Genomic DNA, 14,414 nt, shown 5'->3' on the forward strand with positions numbered 1-14,414 from the left:
TGCACATTGCAAAATTTGTGGAAACATCATGTGCATTCCCGTCGAGATAAAACAAAATGGACACGTCAGCAGGTTTTGAGCAGACAGAGACATATCCCGCGATGGTGTAGACATTGCAGTGCATCATGACGTTATTGTCCCAAAGCCTTTGCCATCGGATCGGGAAGCAAGCGGGTATACGCCGACATACTACCTTTGCACTACACGCAGCAACAAGGTGGTAGCGAAAGTGCCGGATCAGCCACCGAAGCTGGGCGCTTGGGATTTTGCTTTCTTTTCTTGGCCCAGTCAGCCTAGAGCCCGCATGGTTGCTAATGCAACCCATTTTCGACCCCGGGCAATGTCACCGGGAGGAGCGTGTGGTCCCACCTGTGGTCGCAGGGTTGCTCCGAGATCTTGCCGGCCCTGGCTGTGGCTGCGCCCACAACAGCCCCCAAGTCATCAGCTCCATTGCACAGCCAGGTTGGACATGATGCAGGACGGGCGTGGTGTGGGAGCGGGAGGGGCGGTGGGCCATGGGCAGTGGGCGATGATGGCGATGATGGTAGAATTTGCTATTGTCGACCACGGCATCGCGTACGAAGCGAGAAAGCGGGGACACTCAGTACATGATGCGCCTTCCCGTTTATTCGAGCGTGTGCGTGTGCGTGTGCGTGTGGCAAGTCATTGCCCGGTTGCTTGGACAATGACGGACGCAGGGTGGGACGATAAGTGGGCAGAGGAAATGCTTGTCCCTTGCTGGGCCAGCAGCGAATGCAGCAAATTGTGGAGCAGCAAACGAGTCGTCTCGCTCTTGCCTCCATTGCATCGTCATGCGCTACCTGTCAGACAACGGCGCTTTCCAACCACTTGCATGTCTCGCCCACGCGGGGTCTGTCGATCGCCCGCATTAGCCGCCTGCATTCTCTCGCGGAAAGTGTTGCAGAGGGGGAGGACATACGTAAGTATGTACTTGGTTAGTACATGCTCGGATGCTCGCGCGTGTAGGCCGTAGTACTAGTGTACTAGTAGTAGAGTACAGTAAGCAGCCAGATGGAACAAGGTTACCGGGTCCCGGGGGTACCAGGCGGAACCGTTGTTAATGACTTTGGATCTGCATGGGACGACTGTTGCTCCCGCACTGCTTACAGTAAGTAATATGGCCTAGATTGGGTGTCGAGCCTGCACTGCCGCATGGCCACAAGCAGTCAAGCGTCGTATGGCGGTTCGGTATCCCACACTGTAAGTATGGAGGGGGGCGGATAGCAAGGATGGGGGTAAAGGGGGGAGGGGGAGGCGAGGTTCACGGAATCGCGCTGAGGAGGAAAAGGAGAATTGGCTAAATAGGCCAGCCAGCGGCGGTAGGCATCTGGGCGCCAGTATGCAGCCGTGTGGGTGCGGCATCGCATCCACCCGAGTTATTGATAAGTAGTGGGATCCCGTGTTGGCGGCTTGTTGTGCGGCTATGTTTGCTTCTGGTGGGTTGGGGTAGGTCCAATGGGCTAGCACTGGCACAGCACAACAAGCAGCAGAAGCAAGCTGGGGCCAGGCTCGTCAGGCAGCCCTCAGCCTCGACACAGTGACATGGCTGGGATAAGAGCATGGCGCCAGGATGAACGCAGCAAAATCTCCGCACCGGCAGCCGCCTGCTGGGGCGCCGCCAAGACGAGGCTCGCTCCTTCCACAAAGCAAAGCCCACGCACGTAGCTGCTGCCGCTTCAAGAACCACGCCCAATTCAATTCACGGCGACGCCTCACCTGCCCTCCCGCCTCAGCCACCCACCTGTGCCGTGTACCTACCCTTGACGACAAGGGTTACTTGGGCTACCATGCGGGTAGGCCAGTGCAGTGCAGATCCGCGAGCCTCGTCATCGATGCATCGGTTCTTGCTCACCGATGGCTAGTTTGGCACGTCAAAAAGAAAAACATCCGGCACGCGCCTTGTCCAGAACGGGACCGGATGATCGCAACAACACGATACGCTATGAGTACTGATGGCGTGGTTGACCTCTTGGTGTTTTCACATCTGTGTGCATGTATGTGCTCATCATAATGTACATGCTGTGTACACATGATGGAGCCGCTAAGAAATGACCTTCATCTCCGCCCGCACGTGTAAGCGATTGACATTCATGTACATGTACATGCACACATTAACGAGGCAGAGTTTGTCTGTTGATGCCCATGATACTGCAACCGGGAAAGCCTTACAAGGCACCACGGCCGCAGGCAGAGAGACTTGGACGCGGCATGGCCTCCGACCAACATGACCGCTGTGGCTCGGCGCCCAATACGCTTGATTGGTGATGCGAGCAATGGCAGCTCGCTCTTGAGCTTCATGGTTGCCTTGTAGAGAGTCAAGCCGGCCGAGTTTCACACGCATGTCATGCCAGTGGCTGATGGCGGGCCTGCTACCATTGGCCAGGTTTTTGCCTTTGCTGCCAGAAGTAGTATGTAGACTAGTGTATCCAGCCTGCTCGCAATGAGGATGACATAAGACGAACATTTATCCGTATTATGGCCAGAGTATATTTCTGCATCTTGGCATCTGGCTGCACCCAACCTGTGTCTACATTCCACCACATCACCAAGTAGAGATAAGTAGACGTCGGCATATCGGCACATCGGCACTCTGGATGGGGGTGGCCATTACGATAGCGGCCGAGCCGCTATCAGAGTCTTGTGCAGAGTACCGGGCTGCTGGGAACGACAACACACTATGTGTGGTGTGCATGTACTTAGTACACAAGAGAGTGGCAGTACGCTCGCCAGCCAACCTGCAACCACTCAAGCACCAGCAGCCAAAGGCCTAAAGTGCAAAGCTTGTGTGAGTGCTCGCCCGATCATTTTCGGCGTCGTGTGGTGGAGAGGAAGTGCAGCCATGAAACAAACCATAAGCGTGTTTCGCATCCGCCTTACAGCTATAGTGAGTGCTCGTATGAAATGCATCTAGGGACTGTAGGATGCGCCAGCGATTGGCTGCCGTGGGCGCCGTGGGAGTGCGAGTACCCTGGGTAGGTCGAGATTGTTTCAGAGCCAAAGTATGGCATCGGACGTGCCCCAAAGTCACTGGACCTTCCGCATTCGTGGCTCACAAGAATGGGGGGCGGCTCGCTAACCGGCACGGCTTCGCCCCTGGGCCCACACCGCTTAGGTAAGTTTCACGTGGCTGCGGTTCTCTCGTTCTCTCCCCCAAGCCCAGACGCGCTGAGTGGCGTTTTTGCGGGCCGACGTCCTTTCTGGTCACGCCTCTCCGTGCCACCCCAGCGCCCACCAGTGCGGCGCGCCAGACCTGTTCATACATAGCCCACCGTCTGGCTGTAGGCATGCATGTAAGGCGATACATACAGATGTGTATGGAGACATGCATGCATGCACGTACGTGCGCCTTGCCCACTGCCCCTGTGGGGAGGAGGGGGAGGGCTGCAGGCCGCAGGCGGCCCAGCATGCTCTCGTCGGTGCAATCATGGCTCGAGGGCGCGGCAGCAGCAGACCCCAAAGGCCTGGTCCTGCAGGCTGAGGCGGCGACGCGAGATCCCGGCTACAAGCTCAGGCGGCAGCAAATGATCGGCTCTTGTCAGATTGCAGGCCGCGGCAGGGATGCATTGGGTGACACGAGCTTTCTGCCGAGGACGCGGGAGCGGAGGACAATTTGCGTCAGCGACGTGCCAAGCCGCGCTAAGCAGACGACCGGAAGCTTCAGGTGTGGAGGTGTGTCTGCCGCTTTGGCGGCGCTGATCCGTCGTTAATCATGACACCCTGCCCCTCGTGTGCCACCGTGCGACCGTAGTCTGCGTACCAGGGAGCCTGCGCGGTGCCGGCACCCTGAGCCCAGCCTTTCGACGACAACTGTCAGCACCGTCACACGCCGTGGCCTAGCTGCAGCGCATACAAGCTGTGTTTCCGCACCGTCGCAGTTGCGCCTGCTGCCATTGCCGCAGCCATGTATGGCACATGCAACACGCCCCTCGCCCCGCGCCCCTCTTCCGGCGCGCTCGTCTGCATACAAGAGTCGGCGCGACGCCCCACGCCCGGACATGTATGTCCTGCAAGCTGGACATGCTGGCCGCTCGGGCATTGCTTGCAGTTCGCAGCAGGCCGGCATGGCATTTTGTTGCGACGCCTCTCAGCAGCAGCAGCGCGTGATAGGCGTCCTGACCCACGACCCACGACCCACGACCCACAACCATCGCCCTCGCAGCTCGCCCGGGACAAGAGGATCGTGGCTTTGACTTGTATGCACTTGACCAACCCACATTCCACATGCCGAGTATTTCATCAAAGGGCGTCATTTTGTTTTGTACTAGAGGGCAGTATAACCACAATGTGCGCTCCTCCCGTACCCAGCCCTCAAGGCTAGGCATGCTGCCGACGTTTGAAAAAGTGGTGCAACAACGCCGCTGCTGCGCGATCCAAGCTGCCAGACACCAGGCACGAGCCCGAGTAATGACAGCACCCAGTGGCGCCCTGGTGCCGATGGTGTATAGGTGCTGGAACACCGGCCAAATAAGATTCATCTGTTCACTATATGTACGAGGCGCATATAGCGCCATGTGGTAGCGTATCCATCACAACCGAGTACTTAGCGGAGCCCGCTGAACCTGGCACGAACGCTACCGGATCGACCACGACCTCGTTTCCTGACTGTGACAGCACGACATGGGAGCACGACAAACACGGGGCCCATGGCGGCTCTGCTGCCGTCGGGCGAGCGCGCTGCAGCGGACGTGTCGGTGTCGTAGGCCTTGGGGGGAGGATTGGTTTTTCTGCTCGAGAGCGGCCCCAAACCGGTCGTCTCACAGGCGCAGGAACAGGGTGCGGGCGCATAGGCAGCGCGTCGGTGGTGATGATGCTGGGCACGCAATTTGCTGGCAACGGGTCGCTCAGAGAAATAGCGGACCCCGGTGTGGCTTGCACTAGCGCGCTTACCAGGATATCGTCGCCCATGGTCCCGCACAGATGAAAGCCCACCCATCCTGGGCGCATCCAGTAACCCTAACCCACAGAGAAAGAGCGTTGGACCGCCCTGCCCCTTCCTTCTTCGCTCGTCTGCTGCTTCCTCACTTGCTTCTCCTCCACGAGGCTGCATCCTACTCCAGCCTTTTGCCTCTCCCTCTCCCTCTCGCTCCTGCCCGAAGCCCTCACTGCGCCATCACGCCAACTCTGGTGCATCGCATACCACTTGCCTGATCCAGGTCGGGGTCCACATCATCCGTGTTCCTCTGCGCGCTGCTGTCGTTCTCCGCGCCAGCCTCTCCACGCCTCGACTCGCACCCGCCGGCACGCTTTGCAAGACGCGCGCCCAGCACCCACCAGTGAGTATCCATCATCACAACCATCATTCCCCATCTCACAGCTGACCCAGCCAGCCGCCCTGGCGCCATTCATAGCCGCTCTTGACGACACTTGCTCTCTATCAACCGCCCTGCCACTGTCGCGGCCCAGGTAGCGCAATCGTCGCATTCTAGGCAGCTCAGTCGCAGCAAGCCATCATGGCCCAGCACCAGCAGCCTTCGCCCACCACGGGCATACCAGCACACCATGTAGCCCAGCATCCTGCGCACGCGCAGGTGAATGGCCACCCACCCCACGCGAACCAGCCAAAGACCTCATCCCAGTACTTGGGTCAATTGACTGAGGCCGTCTGGACACAGATGGGTAAGCAATGTCTGCGTCGCGCGCGCTCTAAACCTTGATTGACACGCAACAGGCTCTCTATCTGAGCAAATGCAGGACTACGACGGCGCCATGCAATGTTACGAACAGGCCTTGAAGTTCAACCAATGGTCTGTACCGGCTATGCAAGGCATTGCCTGCATCCTGCGCACCAAGGATGCTTTTCCAGCCGCTGTAGAGTACCTGCGCACTATTCTGAAAGTCGACCCCACAAATGGTGATGTCTGGGGCAGTCTCGGTAAGAACATCATCTCGCGTCTTTGCAGACCCATTGCTAACTCTATCAGGCCACTGCTATCTGATGATGGATGACCTGCAGCAGGCCTACTCGGCCTACCAACAAGCCTTGTACCACCTCTCTGATCCCAAGGTATGTTTTCCCTGACTTGCCGACAATGCAGCCAACTAACGCCTCCCAGGAACCCAAACTGTGGTATGGCATTGGCATCCTCTATGACCGCTACGGATCTCTGGAGCATGCCGAGGAGGCCTTCTCACAAGTTATGCGCATGGAGCCTACCTTTGAGAAGGCAAACGAGATCTACTTCCGTCTGGGTATAATTTACAAGCAACAGCAAAAGTTCAACCAGAGCCTGGACGTAAGCATCATCGCACCTTGCGACGCGCGAAAACATTCTAATTTTTCATAGTGCTTCAAATATATCGTCACCAACCCTCCTCGCCCACTCACTGAAGAGGACATTTGGTTCCAGATTGGACACGTCTATGAACAGCAGAAAGAGGTTTGTACTATCAAAGTCTAAAGGCTTTCAACAGCTGACACATGAACTAGTTTGAAGCTGCAAAGGGCGCTTACCGCCGTGTCCTCGAGCGCGACCCCAACCACGCGAAGGTGCTTCAACAGCTGGGATGGCTTCATCACCAACAGAGCACAAACTACGCGAGCCAGGAACAGGCCATTGAATACCTCGAGAAGTCGGTTGCTTCTGGTAAGTCTTGTAACCAAGCTTGATCATGCACTAGCCGCTAATTTCTTGCTCCAGATCAAACGGATGCACAGAGTTGGTACTTGCTCGGTCGTTGTTACATGTCTCAACAAAAGTACCCCAAGGCGTACGAGGCTTATCAGCAAGCTGTATACCGTGACGGCAGAAACCCAACCTTCTGGTGCAGCATTGGTGTACTCTACTACCAGATCAACCAGTACCGCGATGCGCTCGATGCCTACTCTCGCGCAATCCGATTGAATCCCAACATTTCGGAAGTCTGGTACGACCTGGGAACACTGGTAAGTAGCCCATTACTCTTTTGCTCAAGACGCATCATTAACAATGCCACAGTACGAGTCTTGCAACAACCAGACAGCCGATGCTCTCGACGCATACCAGCGCGCGGCCGATCTCGACCCATCCAACGTACACATCAAGGCTCGCCTTCAGCTCCTGCAGAATGGACAGACATCTGCCGGAGCCCCAAATCAAGGCAATGCTCCTATACCTCAGGATGTACATCCCCAGGCTTATCAGCCTGCGTCAGTTCATGGTCCAGCTGCTCCACAATGGGGTGCTCCTCAACCACAGCAGCCTCCTCAAGGCCCTGCTCCTCCTGCTCTGGCGGCTGGCTGGGACCGCCCTCTTGCTCAGATTCGCGATCCGGGCCTACCGCCTCAGCAATTGAACCCATATGAGCAGCGCGAGGGCATTCGTCCTCCTACTCAGCATGCTCCTCAGAGGCCTGCTAGCCCGAGACAGGAAGCGCCTAGGCCCTACGCAGAGCCTCCACGCCCTCCTACCAGCGGCCCTGGTCCTCAGGGCCCTGCCGGCCCTCCACCTCCTGTCCCAGGACCGATGCGTCGTGGCATGTCTCCATCTCCAAAGACACACCATGTTGCTCCTAGTCCCTACCACCCTCAGCCACCGCAGCTCACGCCTCAAGCAGCTCACGCGCAACCGCAGCCGCCTGTGCACCAGCAGCCACCACCCCAGCCACCCCAGCCTACCCGTATCTCGAATCCCAACTACGGGCCTCACGCTGGCAGTGTGCCTCCCCCACCACCCCCACCACCTACTGGTCTTGGTGGTCCGCCAAGTCAAGCGTCCACACAAGGTGCTGTTCCTCCATACAGTGCCCGTCCTAGTAGCCCTGCCCCCGAGGTGCGCCCTATCGTGGAGAATCGAACCGCATCTCCACGTAACGGTTACCAGGGCCCTTACCAGCATCACCCTGATTCTTCTACTGGCGGTGGTATCGCTAGTGGTGCTCCTCCACCAGCATCGGCTCAAGCTGCTGCTGAGCAAGCTGCCCGCGATCGTGATGAGCGTCCTCCAACTGCACCGCCAAAGAGACATCGCGAATGGGAGGAGAATGACCACATTACCGCCAAGCCACCTACGAATGATGAAAAGCGCCAAAAGATTGAAGAGCCTCACAGCCGTCGGCCCACACCCCCACACCGCATGTCGTCGCCTCAAGTGCCACGCCAGAGCCCACAGGATGGCCCTGACCCCAGGCGGTTCAACGATGGCTATCACCCATCTGAGGCTGCTCACCACCCACCCTCGCTTCCCCCGATGGCTACTGCGCGACCACTGTCCCGCATGTCGGAGACATCGAAGCAAGAGCGTCCTGAGCACCACGAACCGGCTGCTCGCCACATGGATGTGGATGAGAACTACGATGATGAAGGTGATGACTCGAAGCCAAATGCGGCGAAATCTGAGCGGAGCAGCCCACGCACTGCGCCTACCAACGGCGTGACTCATGCTCTTGCCGCTGAGCAAAAGCCATAAGTATGACAGCAGAGGGCAGGGCTTGGGCCACGTCAAGTGTTGCTATCATGTCTTTTTTTTTTCCTGCACACATACACTGTTTGTTTTGTGAGATTTGCTCAGATGACTTCGGTTTTCTTTTTTCTGGGTTGGAGTTTTTGTGACGAAGGGTCCGGCTGTGGTTTTGTAGTTGGATTGAGGTCAAGGTAGAATGTGGGGGACGTGATAACGCTCTCCTACACGGCGATGATACCCTGCGCATTATAGTGTAACCGCTTCTGCGGGTGTTGTATGTATTTTCTAATTAGCCAAGAATGTTATAGCAGTCAGTATGGAATTCTGGGTGTGCTTGCGTGATGAGAGTGAAGGTATCAATTTGTGTGCAGTGTAGGACATAGTATGTCTTAGTAGGTACATGGAGGGTGAGAGTGGGGTTGCGCTTGGCTGGCTTTGGAGGGCCACGCGCCATGGGCATTTGCGTCATCGCACGGCTAGACTATGGCTCTAGCATCATGGGCAAGCTGGGACAGCGTTTGTTGAACACATTACGGGTATTTCATCACTGTTCTCGTCGCACGACCTTGCATCGCGAAAGTGCGCAAAAGATTGATTGCGCTCTGGGCAACACAAGACCAAGGAAGGAGCGACATCACCCACAGCTACTCGGCCAGCTTGTTAGGCAGCCAAAGACGACATTCTCGCCCTCAGCATTGTGCGGGGTCATCAGTCAGACGCAGATACGAACCATGTCTTCGGACGCCGACTACGCGGCGTTTCTCGATAAAGCGAACCAAGACACAGGGTCGGGGGAAGTAAAAGAAGCATCACAGAAGAGCTATGGGACAAAGAGCGTCAACACGGCAGTACCAAACAGGCTCAAGGAAGTGAAGGAGTACTACATCAGTGAATCCGACGAGCCGTTTGAGCCTGTGGCACTCGAGTTTGAGGGTAGCAGCGTGTCTAGTGGTAAGGGTGGCCGTTTTCGGCTATTTTAAATTTCCATGCATGAGGAGTAGAAGGAATTGCTAACGCTGGACACAGAGGATCTCGCGAAGCTCCTGGGAGGCAACAAAGTGGAGGAAGTCAAGGGGACTGGTTTCGAGTCACAGTACAAGGGCGTGATTGACACGGTGAAGCTGGCGACCAATGGCACAGTCAAAGTGTTCCGCGTCGAGCTAGAAGGCACGAGGGCAGAGTACTATGTTGTAGGGGTGGACGAGAAAGAGGGCAGGATTGTAGGGCTTAAAGCACTGGCTATAGAGTCGTAGGGAAGGGGGGGGGGCTGTCGGGGCCGGGCATATACTTAGCACAAAGCGAACGTGATGTGATGGGCAAGCCGGTAAAGGCGCGAGGGTCATTGCGCGAATAAAGCCGATTGAAACGTCGTAGTGGCTGGGATGGCAAGGTGGATATGCAGCGGTAGGGGTGCTAGATAGTGGAGCATACCGTTCAACAAGGCGACGATCAAGATGGTGTTTTATTGGGAGAGAAATTGTGTACATGACGTGTGTGAAGCGGAGCAGGCTAGGCTTGAAGAGAGGCTGGCTGGTGTTGACTAGGTCCTGGGAATGAGACTTGGTCGACGGTACCGTAGGCAGTGATTAAAAGCCGAGCCAGGTATTCCGGGCATGGGCAGGCTCAGCCTTGCAGTACTGGGGATGTGACATGGGCGCATTGATTGGCCGGCTGGGGGTGACGGGGTTGCGCCAATCACGGGTAAGCCACGGGCGGAGGTGGCAGCGTCGGCAGAGTCCAGAAGCGCGTGGGTGGTGCTGCACGTTTACGAGCTTTTCATTTCGGATACACCCTAGCTCAGCCTCGCGCGCCTTGACCGCAAGCCCGCAGACAGACAGACAGACAGACAGACAGACAGGCAGACAGGCAGACAGACCGGCAGACCGGCAGACAGACAGATGTCAGTAAGGAAAAGAGGACGATAATGGGTGACAATGACGACATGTGCAAAGAGCACGTCTTGTTTCGGCATGTCAACTGTTTGGTCCAGGCAGCGTCCATGCCGTGGGCAGGACTGCCAGCTGGTCAAAGAGCCGTAACAGAGCTGTGTCGGGGAGGCGAGCAGGATGAAGGAGGATCATAAAAAGAGGAGCTAGATCGCCACGCTATTTGCGGCAACGATACGGTGGTGAAGCACCAAGGCGCGATAAGAGAGGGGGATTGTGGACATGGACACGGACATGCAGCCAGCCAGCCTCAACCGACGCCGGCTACAAAGGGTTGAAGACATTACGCCTCGACTTGGACTGCACATCTGTGGTAGCGTGCCAGTGGTTTACATACTCTAGAGGCCGTCGCTCCTGGGGGCTGGCAGCTCGCTGATTATATGTGGTGCGACGCGTAATGGGTTTGGCGATGATCCCCAGGCTATTGAAGAGGGCAAAGCAAAGATGGCATGGCGCCCACACATGCTCGACATTTGCCTGGCCAGCAGACCGCGTGCAGCAACGTTTCTGTAGAAACAGCAGGCTGCGCCCATGGGCGAGGCTGCAGAACGGCGGCGAAAAGAAAAGGCAGTGCAGGCGATGGCGAGGCCGTCAACACCGTCATGGCCGCGACGGTTGCAGCCGAGCCTGTGTCGTTGCCGTCGGCGTCGTCGTCGTCGTCGTCGTCGTCGTCGTCTTCGGGATTGTCGCTCGCGACAGAAAAGGATAGCAAAGCATGAAATCGCAATTTGGACAGCGAGGCACTGCCCCGGCTCCACCACGGGGCGCCAGGGCAGGGTAGCTCACGACTTGTGTTGAAACGTGCCGGCCAATGCCATGCCTCTGATGTTCGCCGCATGCAAGCGCCCTGTCTGGCTGTCTCTACTATGCCACTATGCCTGCGCCGGCGTCGTCGTCGTCTCCTCTGTCTCCAGGTGGAGCCGGAGTGGGTACCAAATTCAGGAACACTCGACGCCCGAGCTCTCCCAACCATCTTGCCACCCTTTGCCCACGGCGCCCGCCGCTCTGCCTTTCTCTGCACCCGCCCCTCGTCGATTGATTCCCATCCCGTTTACGACGCACTTTTGCTTTATCCCACACGCCCACTGCTGCTGACTGCCCATCATCTGCATCCTCGATTTAGCGCCCGGCTTTCTGTCTCTTGCGTCACTTGTTCCTGCCCGTTGAAAGCCGCCAAGCTTTTGCGACGCACGCGTTCCTGGCCCATCGCCCTTATCCCGGCCGCCTCCCCCCTCCCAGTCTGGGCCAGGAGCCATTCGACTTCCCCTTGAATCTCCATCTCCCTTTTCTCCTGCCTCACGACACGACACCAGCTGCGCTTCCCAGCTGTCTTTTTGCTCGCCGCCTTTGCTCGCCCTGCCTCTGCCGACAACAGGCCTTGCAAACAGGAGTGGAGGATTCCCTTTGTTTTCCACCGCCCGTCGTGTCCTCGCAGCCAGCAACTCTTTTTGGAATTCCATCCGCCACCTGAATACCGGCCCATTCGTGGTTGCGACACTCGTTTCACCCAGCAATAACGAATACTATCCATACCGCCTCCTGTCTCTCCTAAATCACTGGCTTTTGGTCTACCACGGGATATCTGAATAGTCAGATAGCTTCACCGTCCACTATCGCTTATCGCACACGCTCGCTCACTCACTCACCCACGCACGCCATGATGCCCCAATCACCAAGGGGAGAAGGCCCTCCCCACCTCCGCCTTAACTCGGGGAGCCAACAGCCCAATACCGACGATCTCCCCACACCGTCGGTGCGACCAAGCTCTTCGCGAACAACAACCGCCCGCTCGTTAACACAGCCCATCCGCCCAGCAACCTCTCAGAGCGTCGGCGCGCCCCATGTCTATGCCAACGCTTCCGTTGCAGAGTCTGCCGAGATGCTACTACCGCCTGGAAGACTACGGCCCAGGTCCTATCGGGACGAGTCCCCGCTACAGTCTCCGTCGGGCCTGTCGTCGAGACGCACGAGCTGGAGTTCAGACTTTACCGGAGCACCCTTCGCTTCGCCCTTTGACGACTCGAGAGCCCCATCCCGCGCTGGCAGTGAGGACGACCTGAATACGCAGACAGTGTCTGAAAAGTTCAACATTCTGCCCTCCGCCGGACTTTTACTTTTCCCTGAAGACGTTGAAAAAGACGATTACCTGCATAACCCCGATCCCAACGATAAAGACAAGAGAGACTGCGACGTATTCACCCGCAGAGGTATAGTCAATGTCGGCGGTCTAGCAATCCTTGCTCTTGGCATTCTCATGCTTTTCATCGGTTACCCGATTCTGTACGTTCCTGATTTCGATACATTGCCCTTTGTCGAGGCTGACTTGTCTTTACTAGGACCTTTGTTGAAAAAGCCACAGCGCCAAAACAGACACCATGCTCAGGCAACCCGTTGTGTATACCAGGCAAGCAAGAAGAGCCACTACTCAAAAACATTCGCACAGGCCTCATCGATCCAGACACGCCCAAGGAAGCCATGACCCGCATTGGCGCCAACGGCGAGACACAAGTCTTGGTCTTCTCCGATGAATTCAATACCGATGGTCGCAGTTTTTACGATGGTGACGACCCCTACTTTCAAGCCGTGGACATCTGGTATGGCGCCACAATGGATTTGGAGGTAGGTTTTGTTGAACTCCTTGGCGTCCCGGTCACACTAACGTTTTCCAGTGGTACGACCCAGATCAGGCTTTCACTAAAGACGGTACTCTGAACCTCAGGTTCTCGGCGGAGCCTAGCCACGGTCTCGACTACCGCTCCGGTATGGTCCAGTCATGGAACAAGCTATGCTACAAGGGTGGCCACCTTGAGGCCAGTATCTCGCTCCCAGGACGCGGCAATGTTAGTGGTTTCTGGCCCGGTTTCTGGACCATGGGTAACCTTGCCCGTCCCGGCTATCTGGCATCTACAGAGGGTTTGTGGCCATATAGTTATCATGACGAATGCGACGTTGGTATCACACCAAACCAAAGCTCATACGACGGTCTCAGCTACTTGCCTGGAATGAAGCTGCCCGCTTGCACATGCAACGGAGAAGATCACCCATCCCCTGGCAAATCTCGTAGTGCACCGGAAATCGATGCACTCGAAGGTTCAGTTCATTTCCTCGGCCCCGGAGAGAGCAATGCCGTCGGTGTCGTTTCTCAATCCTTCCAAGCCGCGCCTTTCGATATCTGGTACCAACCTGACTACGGTAATGATTACACTTTCCAGACACTTTTATCTTTGACTAACTTGAGGCAGACTACATGGAAGTCTACGACAAGTCGATTACCAGCATGAACGCCTACAAGGGTGGCCCTTTCCAACAAGCTATTTCTGGCTTGACTAACTTGAACAACGACTGGTATGACGGCAAGCAATACCAGACGTATTCTTTCGAATACAAGACCGGATCCGATGGCTTCATTACATGGTATGTTGGTGCAGACAAGACCTGGACCATGAACGCCCCGTCCATCCGCCCCAACGGTAATATTGGCACACGTACCATCCCCGAGGAACCTCTGTCGATCATTGCCAATTTTGGAATGTCGAACAGTTTCGCAGCCATCAACCTGGAAGAAATTGCCAAGGATCTTCCCGCCACTATGCGGGTGGACTATATTCGCATCTACCAGCCAGAGGACAATCAGATCGTTACTTGCGATCCCGAGGGCTACCCTACTACCGACTATATCAAAAAGCACCCCGCGGCCTACATGAACCCCAACCTTACCAACTGGTGAGTCGCAATATTACCACGAAATGAGAGCACTACTGACATAGTCTAGGAAATCTACTCCATACGATTGGCCCAAGAACTCGTTCATGGACGACTGCCAGTCATGAGCCCATGGCCTTTCCCGGAGAGGGACTGCCGGATCTCGGTCCCTAACACATTCTTCCTTTATGTCGACTACCTAACGTGGCCACGCCAGACGAAAATACCCGCAAAAATGGATTGCATTGCAAAAGCACGTTTATAGACCACCTCGTTTTTTCGATTTCTTTGCAAGGCCTGGGCATCTTGCACGGACCCTGGGGCGTTTTATCTAGGATTCCATCTCATCGCCCACGCGCACACACGG

General features: G+C 56.5%; 3 protein-coding genes across 3 annotated transcripts; all 3 read left to right on the forward strand.

The window, feature by feature from the left end:
* Nucleotides 1-3,425: 3,425 nt before the first annotated feature.
* Nucleotides 3,426-8,721, forward strand: PSV08DRAFT_408450 (uncharacterized protein; the record flags this gene model as incomplete). Its single annotated transcript, XM_014223783.1, has 11 exons — nucleotides 3,426-3,690; nucleotides 3,921-4,018; nucleotides 5,175-5,294; nucleotides 5,532-5,637; nucleotides 5,690-5,893; nucleotides 5,943-6,025; nucleotides 6,075-6,254; nucleotides 6,306-6,398; nucleotides 6,449-6,605; nucleotides 6,660-6,904; nucleotides 6,957-8,721. 11 exons carry the CDS (start codon nucleotides 3,426-3,428, stop codon nucleotides 8,403-8,405), a joined length of 3,000 nt encoding a protein of 999 aa, XP_014079258.1. The 3' UTR covers nucleotides 8,406-8,721.
* Nucleotides 8,722-8,851: 130 nt separating this feature from the next.
* On the forward strand, nucleotides 8,852-9,989 carry PSV08DRAFT_400321 (uncharacterized protein; the record flags this gene model as incomplete). Its single annotated transcript, XM_014223784.2, has 2 exons — nucleotides 8,852-9,350; nucleotides 9,426-9,989. The coding sequence occupies 2 exons, from the start codon at nucleotides 8,852-8,854 to the stop codon at nucleotides 9,650-9,652; spliced, it is 726 nt and encodes a 241-aa protein (XP_014079259.2). The 3' UTR covers nucleotides 9,653-9,989.
* Nucleotides 9,990-12,002: 2,013 nt separating this feature from the next.
* On the forward strand, nucleotides 12,003-14,342 carry PSV08DRAFT_219294 (glycoside hydrolase; the record flags this gene model as incomplete). Its single annotated transcript, XM_014223786.1, has 5 exons — nucleotides 12,003-12,625; nucleotides 12,682-12,964; nucleotides 13,015-13,537; nucleotides 13,588-14,068; nucleotides 14,118-14,342. 5 exons carry the CDS (start codon nucleotides 12,003-12,005, stop codon nucleotides 14,173-14,175), a joined length of 1,968 nt encoding a protein of 655 aa, XP_014079261.1. The 3' UTR covers nucleotides 14,176-14,342.
* Nucleotides 14,343-14,414: the final 72 nt, after the last annotated feature.

This window comes from Bipolaris maydis, assembly GCF_028858645.1.
Source record: "Bipolaris maydis strain C4 unplaced genomic scaffold PSV08scaffold_4, whole genome shotgun sequence".
Classification (NCBI taxonomy): Eukaryota; Fungi; Ascomycota; class Dothideomycetes; order Pleosporales; family Pleosporaceae; genus Bipolaris; species Bipolaris maydis.